We start from the raw sequence: 23,491 nt of genomic DNA on the forward strand, positions 1-23,491 counted from the left end.
CTCATTATCAATTCACGAGTGCATGCATGGAAACATATATGCAACTGTTTATCCATCACTACTGCTATATTTTGATAGTTATGAATCATTGTAGCTGTAATTTGCATGAGGTATACTGCTACATGTTTTTAGTGGATAAATTTGGCATTTTCATAGCACTTCTAATAGTTTGCATGGCCAGAAATCATTATGTTTCCCTACAACTGTGCAACTTGAAAAAGGGGGAAAATCCTTTTTGAAACTCAAGTTTACTACACAGCATTTTAAAAGGCAGACTTCAATAATTTAATTTCACTTGCCAGGACTCCCTGTTTTAGTTTTCTTAACTACATGAATGAATGCAGACTCTTTCTGATCTAAATTGGTTTTACAAATTCTTTACCTCCTGGAGCCAGTTGTAAGAGTTTTGTGAGATGCACATGAGACAGCAAAGAAAACTCAGAAGGTTTAATCCTAGTTTTGCCAACACTTCCCCCTGAGACTGTGGATAAAAGACACATTCACCCTCCTTCCTCCAGTAGCTTTGGTTTCCTTGAAAGGATCTCAAAATAGACTAATAGACCACCTGTGATGAGATCTTAAATTCATTAAACTCTTATAAGGACTAAAATGTCTCACTATTTATAATTTAGTCCTACTGCTGATCCATTTAAAGAGAAAGATTGCAAAAACCACTTCACATGTCTATTAACCCTGAAGTCACCAGTAGCCCATTATTTGTGACAGTTCTCCAGTTTGAACTTATTCAATCTTCCTGCTACATCCATTAGGACTCTTCTAACATCTCTAAGGTAAAGATTTAAAATGAATGAATTCAGAGCATTCTGTCAGAACAGTCCTTATTCTTATTTCTCCTGCTTAGCATTTATTAGTGGCCTACAGCAACTTTCCTCAGGCCAAGTACTATCATCAGTGCTTTTACAAAGCTTGGCCTTTCTTTCTAATCAATCATGGAAACATGGTCCAGAGAGGGTCTCCTCATTGTCAGGTGACAGAAAACCCGATTATTTTTCTCTTATTCATTCTATCAAAATATTAAGTCTTGGAGAACTTTCAGTGATAATATATAGAAGATTTTGCAGAAGGTGTTGGCTAACATATCCTAACAGACATCATCTCTAATAAAGGATTTATTCTTTTCAGGAAAAGCTTGTATCATTCCTTCTTTTTGTAGTGGAATGTACTATATTTGCCAAGTGACACGGACATGCTCTTTCCAGCCTTTATTTGCTCATCAGCTGGGATGTGGGTTTAATTTTGTTTGGGTTTTTTTCCTACTTGGGTTTGGTTGGGTCTTTTTTTCTTATTTTTAAGGTGATTGGTAATATGTGATGGTACTGTTCTCCTTTTGAAACAGGAGTGCAGACTATTAAATGTAAGAATTATCTGAAGTGCCCTTTTCCACAGAACCATTAAGATTGAAAAAATCCTCTGAGATCATTATTAACCCAGCACCATAATATTCATCACTAAATCATGTCCCCAGGTGCCACATACACTCAGTTTTTTAACAACTTGAGAGATGGTGACTCAACCATTGCCTTGGGCAGCCTGTTCCAATACCTGAACACTCTTTCAGTGAAGAATTTTATTCCAAACAATCAATATAAACTTCCCCTGTCAAAACTTGAGGCAGGTTCTCTCATCCTGCTGTTTGTTACTTGGGACGAAACACTTGACTCCACCTGCTACAACCTTCTTTCAGGTAGTTTTTGAGAGTTATAAGGCCCCTTCTGAACCTCAAAGACTCTCTCTTACAGCCAAGATCCTAATTTTTATAGCCCAAAGCTTTGCTCCTCGCTTTAAAAGCCTCCTGTGAATGGACAAAGCCTCATTTCAGTGTAAAACCTCCTCACTTACAGTTCAAAGCCTCATGTTCTTCATTTTTAATACCTCATTTGGAATGTCCAAAGACATATTTTTAGAGTGTAAAGTCCCATTTTTAAGGCCAAAAGACTCATTTGTAGGGTCCGAGCCTGTCTATTAATACGCATGGAAGGAAGAGAAGAAATGATGGTTTTGTCAAAGTTCAGATGACTAATGACAGAGTAAGCATTTGTTTCATTACTGAGTTGTTAAAGTTTACCTACAACTGACACGTAATATCTAGGACACAGATGATAATAGCAGGGGGAAAAAATGAGGGAGGGCAGGTGTGATAGCTGTGTACAAATATAAGATAGAATGTCATTAAAAAACACAGAGTCTAATTATTTATTTAACCAACAAAGGGTAGAATAGTAAAGAAGGGGCCTCAAAATGTTAAGAAATCATTCCAGAAATAACACTGATGGAAAAGGAGAGACATGCAAGCCAAGACATGTGAAAGGTTCATGCAAGGACATCCACATATATATCAAATGGCAAAAATAATCAAATTATTAAAATAATCTATACCCAAAATACTTACTAAATAGGACTTCCTAAGTACATTTAAGAGCTGTCAGACTGGTTTGATTTCATATCAGATCATAAAAACTACAATTAATCTGCCTTAAAATAAAAAACCAAAAAAACAACAACAAAAAAACCCCCAAATATTAACAGCAAAAAAAAGCCCAAGAAAAATCAAACAAAAATGGTTTAAAGGCACTGATACATAAAATCCCAGTTTACAATGTCACTCACACACTTACCTGGGGTAATGCATCTTGTTCTGATCAGTTTCATACCAGCAATTTATAAACAAACCAGAGGGTTTGTTCACTGATGAACAATAACATTGAATAGAGGTCAGCAGAAAGTTTTACAAGGAAAGATTGCTGGAGCTCAAATATATCTGTTGAGCTGAGCAAATACAAGAGGAGTGCATTTTAACATTGAACTATAATATTGAAGGATAAGAAGCAAAAACCAAAGAGGGAGATGAATTAATTAGTGTGGTGCCCAGAGGTAGGGGAGGAAGGATAATGAAGAGTAGTGGGATTAAATTAAGAAAAGCAAAATTTAGCCAGAGTATAAAGGAAAAAAAAACTTACTAATAATTAGTTTTATTATTTCGGGAATTAGTGTCTCAGGTGAAATGATGGAAACACCTGTCTCAGATTTAGGACTTTTAAATTTAGGTTGCGCAAAGGTGCTAATGCACAAACCACAAAGTGTGCACAAAGACACACACACACACTTTGGGGAACAAGACTGTGCTGGTAGGGACAGAACGAGCGGATGCGACCACATCCTGTTTCAGCTCCATGGCTACAGTGCAATTACCAACATCCTCTCCAAGAACTGCCCAAAACACAGCCTACACACACGTGGCACAAGCTCTGCTTGGAAGCACTGCCCACGTGGAAAGGAGATGGGCATGTGCACAAGTAGGTGGCTGGCAGGAGTTCCTGGCCCAATACAGTTCCAGGCACAGTGGGGTAAGGACACATCAGCACACCTGGTCTTTGCTCCCAATTCCAGCATTAGCTCTCTTTGCCACCCTTGCAGGCTTTCCAGTTTGATGGTAACAGGAAAAGAGATCCATAACCAAAATCGTAGCATTTTGTTGTTCTACATCAGGTAATTTTGTCTGGGCATTAATACCCCATGCCACACCATTCAGAGGCCAGGCTTGGTGCTCCAGGCACAGCACTCTGCCTCTGAGCACTTTCTGGAGTCAATAGTGCACTTCAGAGGAACAGCTGCGATCGCTCCTGCCTCTTCAGAGTTCATGAAGGCCAAGCCAGCTAACACCATCATCAAACAAAATAAAACATCCCTTCAGAAAGGGCTGCAAGACAAAAATGCCATACACTGCAGCTGGCAATTGGATGTCTTGTTTATAGCACTTTTCCTGCTATCTTAAGTGGGAAGCATCACCCAAAACTGTTCTAATATTTCTTTTTCTGGAGTTTTCTTTGCCTACCTCATGCAAAAGAAAAAAAACAGCAAACCCTTGCAAGCAATTCTGAGAGCACTGCCAGGACCTGGATAAACTGGATAAACAGTTTGTGCCTAATAACAAGCAGGCTGTTCACCCAAGTGAAAAAGAAGGGTTAAACACTGTAGCTTTATCAGGAAATTTGAGGCTTTACACTGGAAGCAATTTGTTCAATGGCTATTTTGACCATAGAACTTCCTAATCTCAGTTCCCATAAAGTTTGGCTTGTAGCCAGCCAGAATGGTTCGTTTCAGCTGCACAGATATCTGCCACAGAGGAAATAAAAGGATTTCAAACCCCAGAGTCATTTCCTTTGGCTCTCGGCTCATTCAGAAAAAATGTCCTTTCGGTCAGTGATATCTCCAACTTAATTCCTGCAGCATGACTTTAAAAAAAAAGAAAAAACGTCTTTGTGGGAAACTTTTTCTAAAGGTTTGGAAGTGTGCCCTATAAGCTCTTTGCCAGTTGGTGTAAAATACCTTCTTTGCTCACAAAAGTTTACAAAGAAAAATGTCCTCTTCACTTCTACATTAACTCTGAGCTTTCCAGAAGTTTTTACTCATCTGGCAGTCCCCATTTAATAATTAGAGGAGCTATTCACACTCATACACACAGATATATGAGTTTACAGAACTGTACATCAAAATAATCCACTAAATGTATTTTAATCACAGGGATTGATGCACATGCAGCTTCAGAGGTAGTAGTGCGAGCAGAACAAGCAAGCACTTATCAAGTGCAGCAATGTATTTCCCAACAGTATCATAGACTTTGACATATTGTAAGCCTTTGGTATCTCACTTTTGAGAATAGCTGACAAACGTCTGAAGATTCAGCCCCAAATCTGAAAAGTGATCCAAGTGGTCCGAACAGGATATGTTTAAAACAAACATGCAGGCCAGCAAACATAAATACCAGGAGTATAATGTCCTCTACAAGTGAGGGATACATACTCCTTGAGACTGACACCATCTTAAGCAGGTAGTCAGGATTTCACTGAAATAAGGGAGATAAAATTGTTGTCATACAATCTAGCTGTAATGATTAAATTCATTCCAAGCACATCAGACCTGTGAACGCTACCTTTACATCACCATGAAAGGGAGAGGAAGCTTTTCAAATATATCCTCAGACCCGTGATATTTCTAAGAGTTCTATAAAGCAAAATATAGAGGTGCAGGACTCAGTAAAAACGACAGCATTTGTGGGTTCCATAATAGTGAGCTTACGCATCCTTTGTCCTAAAATGAACTTTGAAGCACCAGGATACCTAGAAGCTGACACATGTTTCATCAAGAAGATTGATTTTAGTGAAACTCAAAGCCTTCTTCAGTACTGTGCTTCAGCATGCATCTCATATTAGGCATACACATCCTGAGGTGGCCCCATCTCATGTTCAGAAAATTCAGAAAGCAGAGTAAATGACACATGCAAAATGGAAACATTAATGAATTGAACCCTACTGTCAACTTCAAATGTCAGTGACAAATCTCGATAATTAAACTACTATTTCTAGGAAAGTTTATCATCCGATTAAAAATATGGTTTTAGTTATTATTTATTAATTGAGCCTTGTATAATGTACTTAAAGGCTCAAAATTGTTTCTTCCTTCATTGTAATAATTACAAGGTGTTGTATGAGATGGACTGAGACATCAATTCCTCACAAGGTAGTTCAACACACATACACCTCATATTTATATGTATCTCCATACATCTCACTGCTCTGCAAAGGGCAATTGAGGCCTTAGAACTGAAAGCCTTCTTTAGCTTCAGGTATTTTCTTACAATGTCTTGAATAGCACAGACCAGACCTTTAGTCCTTCAATCTGTGGATCTCAACCAGAGAGGAGATAACCTACAATATTAGATCTTATCTTGTCTATCCAGTTTATAAAATAAATTAAGAAAGTAAAATAAACAATGATGCACCATTTTCTATATGACAATCCAAACATTTATGTTTTGCAAAGTTCCCTCTGTTTAAATCATTATTTACCAGGATAAAATAACAGATAGAGATACTGATGAAGCATATAGAAAGAAAGGCATTGGTGAGATTTACAGATAAATTTTCTGAGAATAAAGTAGACCTAGACCGTAATTGTAATGGTTCCTTTTTCCCATTCTTTTCTAAAGCTGTATGTAAATTCAAACCAAATGTTGAATGGAAATATTTTCCCCTTTTACATTCCACTCTTCTTCTCCCTTTCAGAAATGCCAAACACAGGAGCTGAGCATCAGTAGACTGACCAAATTAAAACAGAATTTCTGGTTTCACTTAGTCTTATGGGTAACGTACTTCTACTCCTTCCTAAAACATAGTGGGAACATGGGATTTTAAAGTGTAATCTGCAAATCCTATTTTCTTACAAGCCTTATTAATATAAAATGACTCAGTGACAGTCAGAACCTCCATTTACAATAATAGAAGAACATTTCATAGCCAGTCCTCTGCCTTATCTTCACTTCCAAAACACTGAAAGCTCACCTTGCTGAGTTTTTGAAGGTTAATTTGACAAAGCCCATTTTGGAGTTGTTTTTTTTGGTTTTTTTTTTTTCTTTAATGTGCAAACCTGCAGACATTTCCTAGGCCTCACACTGGCAAACACACAGGTAATTTGCAAGTAGATGAACTGTAGCAGAGCCACACTTCACTCCTCCAGCTCCTGCTCCCAAGCATTTCAGCCAATCATCACAGTTTCCCCCACACACTCCCATGTGCTCCAACACAGCCAGTCAGGTTGGCTCAGGATGAGTGAGACAGTTGTCCTGTATTTTAACTCAAGAGCCAGGCTTTTTCTTCACAGAGGAGAGCAGTCCTAAAGGGAACGTGTCTCCCAGCTCCCTCCCCAGTGCTCCTTTTGGGGGTGCAGCTACTGAGAACTATTAAAGAAGCTGTATGAAAGTCTATCTTACAACATTTGCCTGACTCCAGACTCATAATATTGGGGGAACTCTTCAAAATAAATGCATGCACAGGAAAGAATCCTGACCCCACTCTCAAGCAGGCTCATGCCACAACTTCTGTTGTCATAAAAACTGAGTTTGCTCCACCCTCTGTACCAAAACTTGGCTGCTCTGATGGTCAGAAACTCTCACCCATATTTAATCATGGCCTGTTTACTCTCACTTATTCTAGCTGCCAGCATTGTATACACATTTTTTCCCTTGCCTAATAACCAACACTGATTTCTTCATAGACATTCCTATTTTGTTCTAGTTTTGTGAATGTTGTTTTAAATGCTTTGTCTTCTACTCCTCACCAATCCTTCTCTATACTCTGTCAAGCAAGAAGAGTCTCAGCATTTCCAAGAACAAAACTGAGACCATAGGCATGAGTTTGACAGCATGGAAGAAGGAACAAACTCTAGCTTTTGTCTTTAGGGCAGCAAGAGGAAGGGAAAGGCAATTAGATTACCTGGATAGAAAGAAGAAGAAGGAACAACCCTATCAAATATTTTGGGAGAAGAAATTAAAGTGGAATTAATCAATTTAATATGCCAACTATAATTTTCATGTTTTTTCCTTGGGACAGCTGCACACAAGGGCAGCAGGTCCAGGTCTGTTAGGGCAGCTGCTGGTTCAAGGCAGGACTCAGGTGGTAAAGCAGGATGTAATCCAGCGCTGGATCTTTCACACTAAGAGCTGCTGACTTTGCATCTTCTTGCCTTGAAAATGTCCCTCTAGAACTTGGAGCTAACCAGAAGGAAGGAGCAGGTTGGAGTGATGACAATCTCTCTTCAGGCAAGCAGATGGGGGAATTGAGAAAATTAGAAGGTGATCACTAGATCTACCCCTCCTGCAAATAAAACACCAGGTCCGAGAAGCTAAGTGGACATACTGCAAAGTAACTCAAATGCAGTGCTGACAACACAAATGAAACATGTATTAAGCCTTAAGAAATAAGATGGGTAAATTTAACTACATAATACAGTCGTAAAACAGTCATAGAAAAACTGTGAAAGTAATGCAATGAGGGGATCATCTTAACATCAAGATCTAATGTGCATGGCAAAGACAGAGCAGGGGTGCTGGTGGGGTAGAAATGATTAGACAAAGCATGGCAGAGAACAACACATAATCTTCAAGAGCTGAAATGCAGAAATATATGGAAAAGCAGTCAGTGGAGTGCTCATAGAGGACTTTTATCATCCCTACACAGATTGGGCAAAATGGGATGCAATACAAAGATCACATTTTTAGGTGCTGTTTCAGAGAGCAGCTGCTTAGGAAGTCCAGAACAGATGTAAGTCTTAATTTTCAATGACCACAGAGAAGGTTATAGGACAAATTGAAAAAGTGAACACTAACAAATTGCAACAACAGATGGTATTCACCCTCCCAGTTTGAAAAGAGCTCCAGGACACAATAACAGATTACACACACTAAAAAGTGGTGTGCAGGTTTTTTTTTCCCTAAAACTGACTTTGTACCTGAGGACTGGGAGGTGGCACACATGGTCCCAACATTCTGAAAACACCCCAGGTAAGATTCAGGTACGTAAAGATCTGTAAACTTGATGTCATAACACCAGAAATCACAGAAAGAGAGTAAAATCAATGGAAATAAAGTATGTTGAAAGGGTTAACCTGACTTTTGTAGGTTTGTTTCACAGACCTATTGGAGTACTTTGAAAAGGTCAACAAGCCTGTGGATAAGGGTGATCTGGCTAATATAGTCTGCTCAGATCTCCAAAAGACATTTGACAAGACCCTCACAAAAGACTTCTAAGGAAAATAAGCAGCCACAGCTTAAGAGGGAAAGTTCTTGAGTAAACAATTGGTTAAGAGATAAAAAGAGAGGGTAGAGGGCATGATCTTTCCTACACAGGGGGAGCAGGACCAGTGGACTTCCATAAGGAACTTTGCCAGGACCCATACTGCAGATCTCACTACTAAATGACATGAAGAGGCTAAGCATGAGGTGACAAAATTATTTAGGAGACAAAACAGGAGATGCATCTGTGAAGAGCTGCAGAAGAACCTTATTCAATTAAGCAGCTGGGTAATAAACCAGAAGAAATTAAAGGAGATAAATGTAGTGATGCACACAGGAGAAAATTCTGGTTTTACATTATGATGCCCTTTGAAATGTCCATAAAAGTGTCAGCTTCCTATTTGCTCAGAAAGGCAAACTGAATTCCAGGAATTATTACAAAAGAAGCAGAAAGCAAGGTAAAGAACATTGAGCAGAAATATCTACATATATTTCCCTGTCAGACCCTCATTTCCCATAACTTTTGAACTGACTGACCCCATTCCAGCAAATTTGACAGAGGTAGCAATCTCAAACACTTTTAAGTTCCAAAACCTCAATCTCATTAGTAGACACTGGTGAAAATACAACAGAAATTTGTTAATCCCAGTACTCAGAAGGATTTGTTGCACAGCATACACCCCCTCCTCCTTAAAGTGTAACAATTTTACCACTTCTGCAGTAAAAATCCAAGAAAATAGAGCATGGCAGACACGAGCTATGCAATTCTTTCTGATGTAAGAACTCAAATTCACCCAACTTGATAAATATGTATGCATCTCCAAAACTTGAAGCATATTTAATGTCTGTTCCATTACTTTCTTCTCTAATAACTGTCTATAATAGCAATAAAACCTGTTTCTATTTAAAAAGGAAATTACTAAAACAATGTGCAGCAAATGAACAAAAAAATTAAACACTAAAATATTGAGCACAGATGTTTGGGGGCTTTTCCCCCTTAGTTTTGGGGCTTTTTCTAAAGATACCTTCCATCAATAATGCGGAATTTAGCCTGCAATTTACTGTGAGCTGAAGTGACTGACAAGAGCAACCAAGATACCTCAGGCAAACCAGGTCACTGAGACTTTTTCTTGCTGTTTTGTGATTAAAGGCTGACCACAAAAACCTTTACGTTCTGCAGAATGACATGCTTGGTTGGTTAAATATGCAGGCAATTAACATAGAGATAACATGCATTTAAATGGAGGTCCCATTGACCCCCATCTCCTGACTGCAACCTTTGCTCTGAAAGCAGACAGCTTAGCAAAAATATTCAATTAATAAAAAGCCATGAAGGGCAACAACTCCATTTCAATTAATTTAAAAATAAATAGTGTTTACTGCTCCATATTTAATAAGTCAATAAAAACAACAGCACAACTAATATCACAAGCAGCAAAGGAATGTGCCTGAAAAATCTTAATAAAGATCATATAAAAATACCCAACCCTTTTTCTCTTTTGTTTAGAATAAAACAGAACATTCTATATAGAATGAAATCAAGCAAGCCTCTTGTTTAATACATTTGAGCCTCTTCTTTCTTGCCTCTGCCCATTTCTATCACAAGTGTGATGCTACAACTTGCTGCAGTGACTCCCATCCCTCTCTCCAATCATTTCCTATTCTTTCCACCCTCTACTCTCATACCTATACCTCCCTCCCCAATACTTTGTTGGGCAAAACCAGCACAAGCTCTGGTTCCACCATAGAGGTGCAAGTAGTGAATTACTGTAGTTACTTCAGGTGGACCAAAACTAAATCCATCCCAGATTTCTTGCAGCAGGAAAACTGAGGGTCCATTCTACATAACTGCCAATTTTCTGAAAATATTTATCTTGGTTCTATTTGAAAGTCACAGCCCTCTTCTGCTTTAAACTGGACAATAAGTTGTAAACTTCTATGTGAATAAAAAGTTGGCAGCTTGGAGACTTTGAAATTGGAAACCAAACTAAGAAAAATTTAACCATTTGTAATTTTTTATTAAAACTTCTAGTTTGGGGTCCAGAGAAACCACATATCACACCACTGCCATCTAATGGAAGAAAACATCAGCCAATTATTGGTCCTGGGGAAGACCCACTCAGACAAAAACCACTTCATAAAGTAGGAGAGTCATTTCTAGCACGTCCTTTTTTCATCTATAAATTTAGCTCTTCTCAAAACATTCTGGGTTGAAAAAACTCACTAAATGTTATCCAAATGTACTATTATTCTCGGGAGAGCTGAAAGGCTGGTTTAGTTAGGGGTTTTGGTTTTGGTTTTTTTTTTTTGGTGGAGAGTTCAGTAATTTAAAGACATGTCATTTAACTCCATTCAAAATCCCAATCTTACTTATGGTACCTAAATTGATTGTGGACCCAGTGCTCTTTTTCAAAGACCTGAGCTGCAAAGCCCATAGGACAAGGGTTTTAGTCATTTTTTTGTAGAGTACAATTGTTTTCTGTACTGTTGATTAGCGCCTAGAGCTTTAGTGCTCACATACCTGTATATGGCTACCATAGCCTAAATAGATGTAACACTATTATTAATACCCAGGAGTTCCCTTCCCAGAAGCGGTGTGGGTGGTTCTTTTGATCAGCATTGAGGGAACTACATCTTTATTGCCAGCAGTTATGATTTTTCTCCTGCGTTGCACATCTATTCCTGCTCAAGCAATCCTGCACCATCTCCAGACAGGCAGCCCTGAGACACCCAGATAGACAGATGTAATAAAAATGAAGGCCCAGTCTCTTAGTGTTTCACAGTTTCATACCCTCTACCAAGAAAGAGAACATCTACTTAATTCACTTGGGTAAGCGAACGCTGCTCTTCGAAACAAAAGCAGGGGGTGCGCAGTAATAGGGGAAAAGTGAGCAGTGACCTCTCTGCTGGAAAAACACAGAAATGTAGTCGTGTTGTAATTCACAGATCTGATTCAGAATGGCTCCTGTTGAGTACCCACACTCAATAAGAGCCTGTCAATTGGATTCATTATCAAATTGTCATTATATCAAGGCAGCATATGTTTTGCATATGCTGTATATTCTGAGAGAGCCTAATGGAGTAGGCCCTAGAAAAAAGAAGGAGCTGGGCACTGTCCTCCTCCTGCCTCTGCCCCGGGCTTGGACAGGTCAGCTGCTGTGCTGAAGGTCTTGAGACTTTTGAGAAAGTAACTCCCGAACAGAGTACCATCACTTTTAGAAGAGATTACTTGCCTTCAAGCAACCAGAGGCTGAACATTTACTGGTGTATAGGATGCTATATCATTACATCAGAAAAAGAGGTTTAAGCAAAGTGATTCTTCAAGACATTTGAAAAAGTCAAGGCATTGGAAGGCAACTTTCAACAAAGTTGATTATGAGCTGTTGTTCAGATAAAAAAAATTCTCTTCTGCTCATTTCTGTGCTATGAAATAGTTATTTCTAAGTCTGCTGAGACCACTAAGAGCCTACTAGCATTACCCAGTCCCAAAATGCACTTCAAGTGAATGCCAAGCTATTGGCAAAGTTTTATACGGACCAATGAATCAAAACATTAATCACCGCGTACAAATGGAAATTTTACTTTTTTATTTCTCTGGAAGGAAACAAAGTTAAACCAATTATTTGTCAGCGATATGGGTCTGCAGATTTTGGAAGCAGTAAATTAAGAATAATCACAGATTAGATATGTCACAGAATACTTGAGCATCTTGGGTCTCCCTATATAAAATATTTGCTAGGCCATGAGTTCATTTATGAAAAGATAATGACCCAGGAAATTTTTTACTTAATTGCAAAGAAGTCATTTAAGAAAATGTCTGGGGAACTAATTAGGAAGAAGTTTTCTCTGTAGAGGACCTGGCTTTAAACTCACTAAACAACTTTTAGAGGTCTTTTTTTGTGACAGAGCACCATTTAGAGGCAGTCAAGAATGTTTGCTGAGGTGCATTTTGCCGGCATTGGGGTGGGTATGTCTCAATCCTCACCACATTGATGCACTGCCCAGTGCTGGTGTGCTCAAACTATGATGACTTGCTGGGCACAACTCATTGAATCCTTTCCTATTTCACTTCAGCAGATGTGAAAAGCATTCAAAAATATACACACTGCAGAATCTCTACCTCCAAGCTAAAATGAGATTTTGTAAAACACTTGCACATTTGCCAAGACATAATAATGCCTGCTGGCCAGCCCAACAGGTGCCAGGAAAATAGCTTTGTTATGACACCTAAACGCCCATGAACACATCATCTATAAATTCAAGGAGACAACTGTGTAGTTATTTATACATATATATATATATACACACACATATATATATACATATATATATACATATATACATATATATATATATATATATATATATATATATATATATATATATATATATATATATATATATATATATATATATGCACCTTTCCCACACCCCCCATATAGTTCCTGGCAACTTCTTAAAGTGGTCAGATTTACAGAGCATCATAGCTCATGAGCCCAGAGATCAAAAAAGCTTTTATTTGCTAAGCTAGGGTGTGAATTTAGACTTCATTTGTGAGGGAACAACCTCATGGTTTTTTACTGGCAATTCTTTTCATTTTGATGTATGCCTGCCATCATCGTGGTTAGATGCCTCCTTTAGGTATTTTTTTCTTAAGACTTGACTCTTGGTCTCATGTGGCTCCATAGTAATATTACTTTTTAATTTAAACAGAAAAAAATTATCTCAACCTTTACTTATAAAAACCACAGGAGTAAAAGTAAAAAAAAAACCCTGAAGTTAAAAAAAAAAAATCCTAGAAAACAGACAAAAATACCTCCAAATATTTTCAAATTTTAAACAACTACCATCATGTTGTTTAATGCATCTTATCAAAACACACAGCATTGCAAGTTTGCTTTTTTTCCCTTCAACTGATGCAAAATGGGGACTCAGTGAGACTGTTGAAGGCTTGGCCCTTCTATCTCTGGAGATTTGGTTTTATCAGCTGGCTTGCTAACCAAAATTGATACAACTCAGCATGGTTTGTGCACTCTGTTCAGGAAACCCAGGAGCAGAAGGACCAGATTAGCTGGGGCTGCTGCAGGTCAGTGGTGAGTTGGACCAGCAGAGCCACAGACAAAACTTTCTGAATTCCTGTCCCACACTCAGACACTTGGCACGTGCCCGGCTTTCACAAACACCTCACTGTCAGAAAACCTGCTGAATTAAAATATTCCATATTGCTACACTTTTCATAACTTGAGAACCATTATGCCACTGATTACATAATGCTTTGGAGTGGATCAAAAAGAGAAAAAAAAAATAAAGAAATGTGAACAAACAAAATTAATGCTCAAAACCCAGCCCATCTATTGCTACTCTGGCATCGAAAACAGGACTGATTCATTAGCTACACAAGTCTAGAGTTTCAAAATTAAATAAGTCTGTTTTACAAATTATTTACTTTCTACAAGATCCATTTCCCCTTGAAGCACACTGTGCCATGCCCTCCTAGTGTGAACAGTTTACAGTCTGTGATCAGGCACAGACCTACTTGTCTGGATTTTTTTCCCTTTCAAAATGGCAATTCTGAGAATCATAAATTACACAGCACAGTTATTGTAATTCAAGCTTATTCCCAATAAATAAAATTTATTAACTAAATAGCTTTCTATTTGGTTTAGGTCTTTCCCACCAGCTTATTATTTTACATAGACTTGCTTCACATTCCTAGTCACAACCATATTGTCCCATCTTAAGAATATGAATTTAAAAATACAAAGTAAAAATGCATGTTTTCATATAATTACAAATAACCTTCAGTCCTTATAGAATATTTCCAGAGAATACTTTGTAAAATTTTAAGCTTTGAAAGTATTTTATCTAACACACATACCAAGGTCTATCTACTATGAATATAAGCTTTGTTTATCAGAATACCAGAGCAGAAGCCTCCAGCTCATTAAGCTCCAATGCATTAGAGTATTTAGGGATGCTGGTGAGCTTAAGCATATGAGTAGCAACACTGACACAAGGCAGGACAGACTCCTTTTGGGAGATATGAAACATCACTTTATCATGCCATTCCAATTATCTCCAGCACTTATAGTAAGCCTCCAGTTATTCCATTTTTGTTACACAAATAAACTCTCAATTTATAAAATAGGTCATTGCAAATTTTATGTCCTGGTCTAAAAACAGCAAGGCAACTGGAGAAATAAAATTGTATGTGATATATAGTGGGTTAACACAGATGACCTCATGGCTTTTTTTTTTAACATAAACCTACCCCAATCCTAATGAGTACATATCTGCATCCCTACTTTTAATATTTCAAAAAGAAATAGATCATTGCTAACATTTCTCAACCAGAAAAATGTCATCATGAAATACTAAAATTATAAGCAGAGTCACTGTAGTTCCCCTCATCATGTTAGGCACGTTTCCCTCCTAAGACAAACACTGTTATTCAACATATCAAGTCACCCATGGTTTGTAAAAAGATACATAAAATTAAGAATATACCACTGAAGTGTTTGTCTCCTACAAATTACAAATTTAATAGGATTTATTTATTAAGAAAAAAAAACCCACAGGTGGAATTTCAGACTTCTAGTCATTCTCCTGTGCTCATCTTCTAAGGTACCAGCAAAATACTCAAAATCATGCAAGCCCCTGATTAAACCAGGAAGCAAATCTGCATGCATGCAATTACAGTGTCTGCAAGGGCAGACGCAGATGACAGTAATTCATACTCTAAGAAATGGGCTTGTGTATTTGGCAGATTAACTGTTCTGTATTCCATTGCTATGAGGTATGGAAACTGTACTGTGAAAGAACCATTACTCATTCCCTCAGCTCTGAGCACGTACGTCTACCAAAGGCAAGCCAGGCTGGAGAGGGTGGGGGGCAAGGGCTGGAAAGAGAAGAGTCTACACGTTTCAGATTAATGCTTCTCTTGAATGGTTTCTTTTATTCCATTTCCCCCACTTTTTAAATTAGCAAATACAGTAGGCTCAGAAGGGGAAATGAGCAAGGGGAAGAGGGAGAGAGGGGAGGGAAAGGGAAAAAGCAAAAGCAGCCAAAACTCTCCAACTTGTTCATTAGGGGTTTTGTGTTTGAACATCTGAATGAATCATGTGTCTGTTTTTCATTATTCTCCATATGTATTTGTTCTTTGCTTTTTTCAGAGATTTCTGGCCATGTTGTCATGACTGTGCTTATTTTGTTTTTTATATTGTTCTGTTACAGAGTGATGGTTACTTCTCCTCTGCCTCACTTAGCAGCTATGCCCACCAACAAAGAGCAATCTGAAAATGAGAGGTTATGTCAAAATGTGTCCCTAGTGAACTCCCTTGCAGCCTATATGATTACTTTAGATCTGACTGCTTAATTCAGACCAGGGAGAAATCCTGAGATAACACTGCTCTTTATCATGACCGGAATGCTGTGGGTATCTTTTTAAAAATATGAGGAATGATGGAGAATGACTTGAAGTACATCACTGAATGCCTTCCTCCTTTCTCCAAAAGGAAAACTAACACTTCTTGCTAAACAGTAACCTGCTTTAACAGATCAGCTGTTACATGGAGGTTTTGAAATCATTTCCTTGCTAAAATAAATCTTTCTACTTTCAGCTTTACTCTATAACTTGGTCAACACATAAATGACACTGAAATAAATTCTTAATTCACTAATCATGTGATAATTTCTATCATCACATTTAATACACCCTACTTCATTGGATACACATCACTGGATGATGTGCTCATTTAACAAGATAATCTCTTACTTGGCAGAAAGTGAGTGACACCCAAAAGACTGGAAAGGAGCAAACAAATATTGTGCTTTTTTCCTTTTTTAATGGTTGAATACTGAGTTTTGTTTGGAGGTTTTTTGGGTTTGGGGGGAAAGGGGAATTGTGTTGTGGAGGCAGGGGGTGGTTGATGGTAGTTGTTTGTTGATTTTTTGCTGGGTTTTTCTAGGGACTAGATGTAGACTCCACTGTTTTAGAGACAGTTTCAGCTTCAACTTTCAGCAGATAGGAGAAAAAAAGGTCTGGATGAAAATGCTGTGAAGTAAGTGCCAAACTGATTAGCAGATCCAATTTAAAAAATAAGTTCTCAATGGCTCAGTATTGCACTACCTGGTGTACTGAGTGGGTTTCCTCAAAAATCTTCCCCAGGTCTGTTATTATTTGCTCTTTTCCACATTATCTTGTCCAGTGGATTAGAGAAACCATTTATTAACTGTGAAGAGGACACTAAAGAGGTAAGTGCTGCAAGCACTCTGGAGGCTTAAGATTATACTCAAATCATAGTAAATTAAGGAGACCACAGGAAAAAAATAGGACAAAATTCAATACAGACAAATGAAAAGTTCTAGCTCTAGGAGGGAATAATCAACAACCCAGAGCAGAGCATGCAATAAGGAACGCATGGCTGGCAGCAGCACTGGAAGAGAGTAACAAAACCAGGGTTTGCACAGAATCTCTCAGCATAAGCCAGCACCATTTTTCTCATGCCTGTGCCTCAGAGATGCATCTATATTTTAAATACATATAAAATTATATGTATGTATACATCAACAAAGAGGAGACTGATGTGGTCACAGAGAAGACATATGAAACCCCTCTATACTATTTAAAATTATCAAATTTAGGCCATCTAAAAAACTATGGCCAGCTCCAAGTTCTTCAGGTATGGAGTGAGCTGATTAGAGAGACCAGCAAAGTACATCTTATTGAGAAATTTAAAACAAATTGCCTTTAAGGAAAAATTTAAAGGACAAGTGTTTAGTCTAAGGAAAAGATAAGGCAGATGCAGATCAGTCTTCAAATATGTTTGATGCAAAAAAGAAAGGAATAAACTGCTCTATGTGTCCACTGGGGATAAGAAAAGAAGCAATAGACTTAAATTACATCAAGAGAGATTTGGATTAGCCATTAGGAAATGCTTCATTTTAGTGAGGACAGGGAGTGTTATCACAGATTGCCTGAGAAGCTTGAGGAATCTCCATCACTGGAGGCCTTTGAGCAAAGGTTACAGAAATACCCCTCTGCAGTGGGTCAGAGCTGATCCTGCCCCAAGGCAGGTCCTGACCTCTTCAGGTCCCTTCCACTTCTAATTCCTGGGAAGGTTTTTTGGTTTTTTTGGCAGCCTTACTGAAGAGAAAGAAAATTGCACCCAGCATTTAAAGCAGTAAAACATCTATTATTTTTATGCCATAAAGCTTACTGTTAATAAATCCAATTATGTTTATGATCTTTTAATGGCACTGCTTATGTCATAAAGATCCATCTTTGAAAATAGAAATAGATATCTCTGCCCTACAGTATAATACAACAACATGAAAGCAAACTAAGAGAAAATACAAACTCATTGTTATATGGCTCCTATAAAAATGATCTTAAAGCTGACTATAACATAAAGAACATTAAACCCAGACATTTTTTTTTTCCTCAAAATTCTACCATTCATATTCTTTACAGTATTTTCACTTCACATTTTGTGTTTCACAAACAGATACACTCCTTTCCTTGTTTACCACTGGCAATGGGAGCAAAGGAAGTTCTGCTCACAGGGGTATTCCTTTATAATGTAATCCTAAAAAAAGGAAAAACAACACCAAACCCTAAACACAATGAGGTCCTGTTCCTGGTGCGATATTCAAAGAAATACTGAGTGATGTTATCAGGATTCTGCCAGAAGAGTGCCCCAAGGAAATCAAACACACATTCAGGCAAAAGCAAATGCACAACAGCGCAACTTATGACAATGGCCCATGACCAACTGGGTTGGTAGACTTTTCTAAGTCTAGAACTGCAGTCTTCCAACTTGCTTTTCTCCTGAATAGCTAATAAATGCTGTTTCTGGCAGGCAATAGATAAGGTCACACAGTTCTACAAATCTCAAAAACATCTTTGGCACGGGTGGCAGGACTTTTCCCCCATCTCATAATTTCCCCAGAATGCTTCTCTGCTGCTTCGCTTCACCCCATATCTGGCCACTCACAAGACAGTCCTAAACTGCAATGCCTTTTCTTTTTACTAATACATATAGAAATGCACTCCAGGATGTGTTTCTTTTCAGGAGTATCCACTCTTAACAAATCTTAATATTCCAAAAGTATTCTGTACACCACTAGTGGAAAGCTACAGAATAATTTTAAGGCACATTTTCTCCCCCATAGACTCAGTGACACTGCAGATTCATAAATGAGTAACAATTCTAGTCCTGAGATAGTACTATACACGTTAGTCAATATTTTCCTCAGCAAATATAGCTACACACAAAAGAAAAAAACATGCTATATTTCATTTAAAAATATTTTCATACATTAGCAGAAAAATTAGGAACATAAAACTGGAAGAGGAATTATTTCTATATCTTGGTATTGCAACTTGCAGATCTAATTGTGTCATAAAAAATATTTTCTTCTTCTATTAGCATATGCCAAGACTTCAGAAAAATGTAAAAATTAGACTAGGTTTTCCTTGAGAAACTTTTCCCAAAGGTTTCTCAGTTTTATATAGGAAATCAATTTGCATCACTGATGATATCATTCAAATCAGACAGCACTATGTGGTTAGAAGGCAATTTACTCTTCTGCCGAAGCAATTTGATACTTGTTCTGATTTGTGATTTTCATTTTGTTTGTTAATGAAAAAAATTAATGAGCAATGTTACTGGAAGCACAACTCAAAGCTTTGGCATTATTAAATATGTTTGTAATATACTGTGCATTATGTTGATTGCACAGTTGGAGCCAGAGCTTTCACAGTCAAGCCACCAGTCAATCATTCAAACTGATAATGAACTCACAGGGTGGACACTTTGCACGTACCTTTGCACTGATTCGTGTTTTTGTCAAGAATTGCCTTTGTGGATACAATTTTCCCATACCTATGGAGAAAACAGAAATCAGAGGTACAAGTTACTATATTTTAGTAAAGTACGTAGTGATTGTTGCATGCATATATAACACATATCCTAGGAAGGGGTCTAGAGCTCTTGAAAAATGTTCATCTGATATCCTGAAGAGATCCCTTATGCCACTAGCTCAAACACCTTTAGAGTTCCCCAAGAGCACTTGCCACAGCCTGTCCATCTCTGGTCCATGCACTGCCAGCATAAATGCCAATCACAGGAAAGATTTTAGGACACTAGTAAAGAGGCTTCTTTGACTAAATTATTTTAAGTTTGTTTAGTTTAAATACAGACAGACCACATTCCTTCAGGATTAATGAAAATGCAGGAATTATGGTCACTTTTTATACACAGGCATGTACAGCTGTGCTCATGTGTGCATCCATGTCTATATACACTCTATCTAGTTTGGATAAACAGAACCTTTGAGGTTTGTGTGCATCTCCCAGCTCTTGCCAAGATGAATGTTAACATTAATTTGAATTTATATCACCTCCCATAGATAGCATGGCACTGCACTGCAATTTGATAGACTTAGTACAGTGAAGAGGGAATTCAGGCTGCTACAATTTGTTATATAAAGCAACTAGACCATAAAATAGGTATCTGTGTTTACCTCACAGAGATTAAGACTAAAAATGCAGACTTAATAGTAAGTATCACAAAATCTTGGTAAAAGATCACAGATGATGGCATTTATAGATGAGCATAAGATATCAGAAGGATAAGCAAAATAATTTTATTTCTCAAATCTGTGATACGTCTTGTTCTTCATTGAAGAGAACTTCCCTTAAAATGCCCTTTCCCACATTTTTTTAAAAAGCATTATTGATACTCTGATATATTGGGCATTCATTTAGAGAACTGTTCCATGAAACACAAGTTTCTACATCCACAAAGGACATATTACTATGAAAGAATTAAGAAAATTATGACTTCTAATGCCAAAGTAACACCCATGGAAAACAATCAACATCAATTATAAACCACTGAAATGTATGGTATACAAATACTTATTTGGTTAATCTTGATTAAAAGCAATATAAATTTGGTGTTAGAGGCTTCTATTTGCAATCCAGAAACAAGAACATGGAAAACCTGTTATTCCCTTCTCTGCCTCAGGAGGAAATCCATGTCTCTTTTCTCATACAGAAAAGAATTCAAGATGTCTAAGGGCAGCTAGAGTACTTCATCACGTATTCAAGGACACACTCTTCTTTGTCCTATCGGTCTGTAAACATACTGAGAAAATCAAACCAAAAAAAAAAAAAAATACCAGACAAAGAGGGAATGGTACCATAACTCAGAGTGTAAAAATTACTCTTGGGTTTCAGTCTGGAATCAAGAAAACACGTAATTACCTCATGAAGGGGAGTAGCACGATAGGGCAGACTGAGAATGGCCTAACTAAACATACTCTTCAATATCAGCAACAATTTGAGACAAAGTTCTCAGCTGAAGTTTCCATATTGCAAGTGACATTTAGCTACTCAGCTTAAGATAAAGGGCACTGCTTCTGCATCACTCACGAAAGCAGAGTAAGGAGAGATGGAAAGTGAGACTTTCCATTTCACTGTTTTTCCTTTGCCTAAGAATACACAAAAGCATTTGTTTCCATTTGCCTTTCATTTGAGGAGGAAAAGCATGTTTTGCTTCATTTTGTCTCGGTCTGAAATCAGTCAGGATGAGGAGGAAAAGCTGACCTAAGAGTATTAAAAATTTGTGTAAACTAAGTCAGGCCCCAATTCAGATATCTTTTAGAAACCAAAAAAGTCAAACAAGCCTTCCTTCCCTTCACTTCTCTCCACCTCCTTTTTTTTTTGCTGACTCAGAAGGATTTTGGTCTCTGAAGGAAGAAGCAATCTGTTGTTCACTGCACTATGATGGGTACATGGGCAAGTAGCTGAGAATCTATTTTGCCACAGCTGGCTCCACTCCAACCAAAGACATAATAGATTTAATGTTAGCCGTGAGATCCCATGCTTTTCTAGCCTCAGGTGTTTCCAGACTCAGGGCCTTTATACTCACTCATGTTCCACTTTATTTTATAATTCTTCATGGTAGTATCTAAAGTTGACTTTCGCCTTTAAGATATTGGAGCACATCTCTTCAGAAGGCAAAGAAAAATTCAGGTCAGTGATTTATGGCTGTTCGGTGGGTCAACCCACACAGCAGGAAATTTGGCCCATGCAGTGCATCTTCATTTATTTGATTTACTTAGATTTATTATCAAGTACATGAAAAACATGCAAAAACACACCTATCTCATACCGTAATGCACCTCTGACAGATATATGGCAAAAGAATCCAACAAAAATCAGTGGCTAACCCACAACAACCTCAAATAAAACACAACTCCTACCTAAACTTCCGCCAATAAAAACCAACACCCCACCTCCATTTCAGTCCAGCCACTCCTAATGAATTGATATGTTGTTCCATCCAAGTCACAAGAGAGCTAGAAGTTTACATTTCTTGCCAGCAGAGACAGGCATTTGTGGTTCCACTGCTTTTATTACAGATTTCACAGAGTAATTTGCTGTGTACTGCGATCCTGCAAACACTGTGTTACACGAGAGATTTTACTCACAGAATTCTGTTCCGGTCAGGAAATGCTTCTCCCCACATTCAAAGCTATGTGCACACCTTCAGGTTTGCAAAAACAAGACATTAGAGTGGTAAGAGGCACCACAATAACAAACACTGTTATAGGCAATTAGCCATATGTCGGCGATTTAATCTAGTGCTATAAACCCTGAGTGCTACCACAAGAAAGTAATTGGAATTAATTTGGACACTGTTTTACTAAATATTTCAAGTAATTATTCTACAGTAATCAGAACATCAGTTCTGATGAAGAATGTTAGTTTGTTTGCTGCATGAAATCAGGAAGGTACTTTGTTCCTACAAATGCAGTCATATTTCTTTCTCTCATGTGTGAAGTGTGGTATTAAGCTATAGCTCATCTCCAAAGTTGTTTGACTTTCTGCTTGTTTTACCTTTAATCATAATTTGATTCACCCAGAAGTAAAAAACAAACAAAATTTTTTTTCAATGGGAATGTTCACGAAAATAAGGATAAAGTACATCGCAAGAGTTTACCTCTTGCTTTCTTATATTTAAAGGGAAAATACTACAAAATTCAACAACCTGCACACCTGTATTCTACAAACTGCTAATATCATTAATGTAAAGAAATAACAGGTATGGTCTCCTTTTTGTGAGAAAATGTGAGTACTATTTAATTTTCTCTTGAGTACAGTTCATAGAAGTACTCTTTCAAAGATATTGAATCAAAAATTCTGGTCATAAAATTGAGTAGAATTGATTTGTAGAATTGAGTTCCCCTCAACGCCATATTACTAACCCTTCAAACAATGGCTGTATCATTAATGATAACCTACTGCATCACACTATCCAAGGAAATAGATGTAATGAATCTGAGGTGGTACCTCAAGAATGTGTCTATTGAGCATCTGAATTGAAATTGCTGTTCAAAAAGTTTCCAGGCACTCTTCCTGAAGTGTTACCTAAATGCACAGTAACCACTAAAAAGATTTTTCAAGTGATTTTAAAAATCCTTGTAAATAGTCTTATTCAATTACGCTTTTGATCTTTTTTTTATGTAATAATTTCCCTGGAAAACCAGATGGTCAGATTTTGAAAGAGCTTCTATGTCAAGAGCAACTGCACAGATTAGGACTTCCCCACATTAATGAAGAACCCATGCAATTAAATAGTGACTAGTTGTCTTCATTGTTTCTCATAATATATAAGGACTGCCCAGAAAAATATCTACCTGGGGAATTCATTGCCACAGCCCACACTGAGCCCAAACTGAGACATCACTACAAAAAGCTATTGGACAGCTTCTAGGAGGGAAAATCTGTCATGACATTACAAGCAAAGACACATTTGTGCCCTGGAAGTCACATACCACCAGAAACTGTGAGAGGATAGGAGAGTAGCATCATCACATGTTGTCCCTGTTTTA

At 37.6% G+C, this 23,491-nt stretch overlaps 1 protein-coding gene across 12 annotated transcripts in view; it reads right to left on the bottom strand.

Moving 5' to 3' along the window:
• Positions 1–23,491, bottom strand: part of RBMS3 (RNA binding motif single stranded interacting protein 3) — a 703,155-nt gene that overhangs the window by 301,248 nt on the left and 378,416 nt on the right. For all 12 annotated transcript variants that reach the window (XM_031503883.2, XM_031503886.2, XM_077787027.1 and 9 more), the window contains one exon: positions 19,415–19,473. In XM_031503883.2, the coding sequence (XP_031359743.1) occupies positions 19,415–19,473 (59 nt within the window). The remainder of the gene's footprint in view (positions 1–19,414; positions 19,474–23,491) is intronic.

Source organism: Lonchura striata, chromosome 1 (assembly GCF_046129695.1).
Source record: "Lonchura striata isolate bLonStr1 chromosome 1, bLonStr1.mat, whole genome shotgun sequence".
In the NCBI taxonomy this organism is placed as follows: Eukaryota; Metazoa; Chordata; class Aves; order Passeriformes; family Estrildidae; genus Lonchura; species Lonchura striata.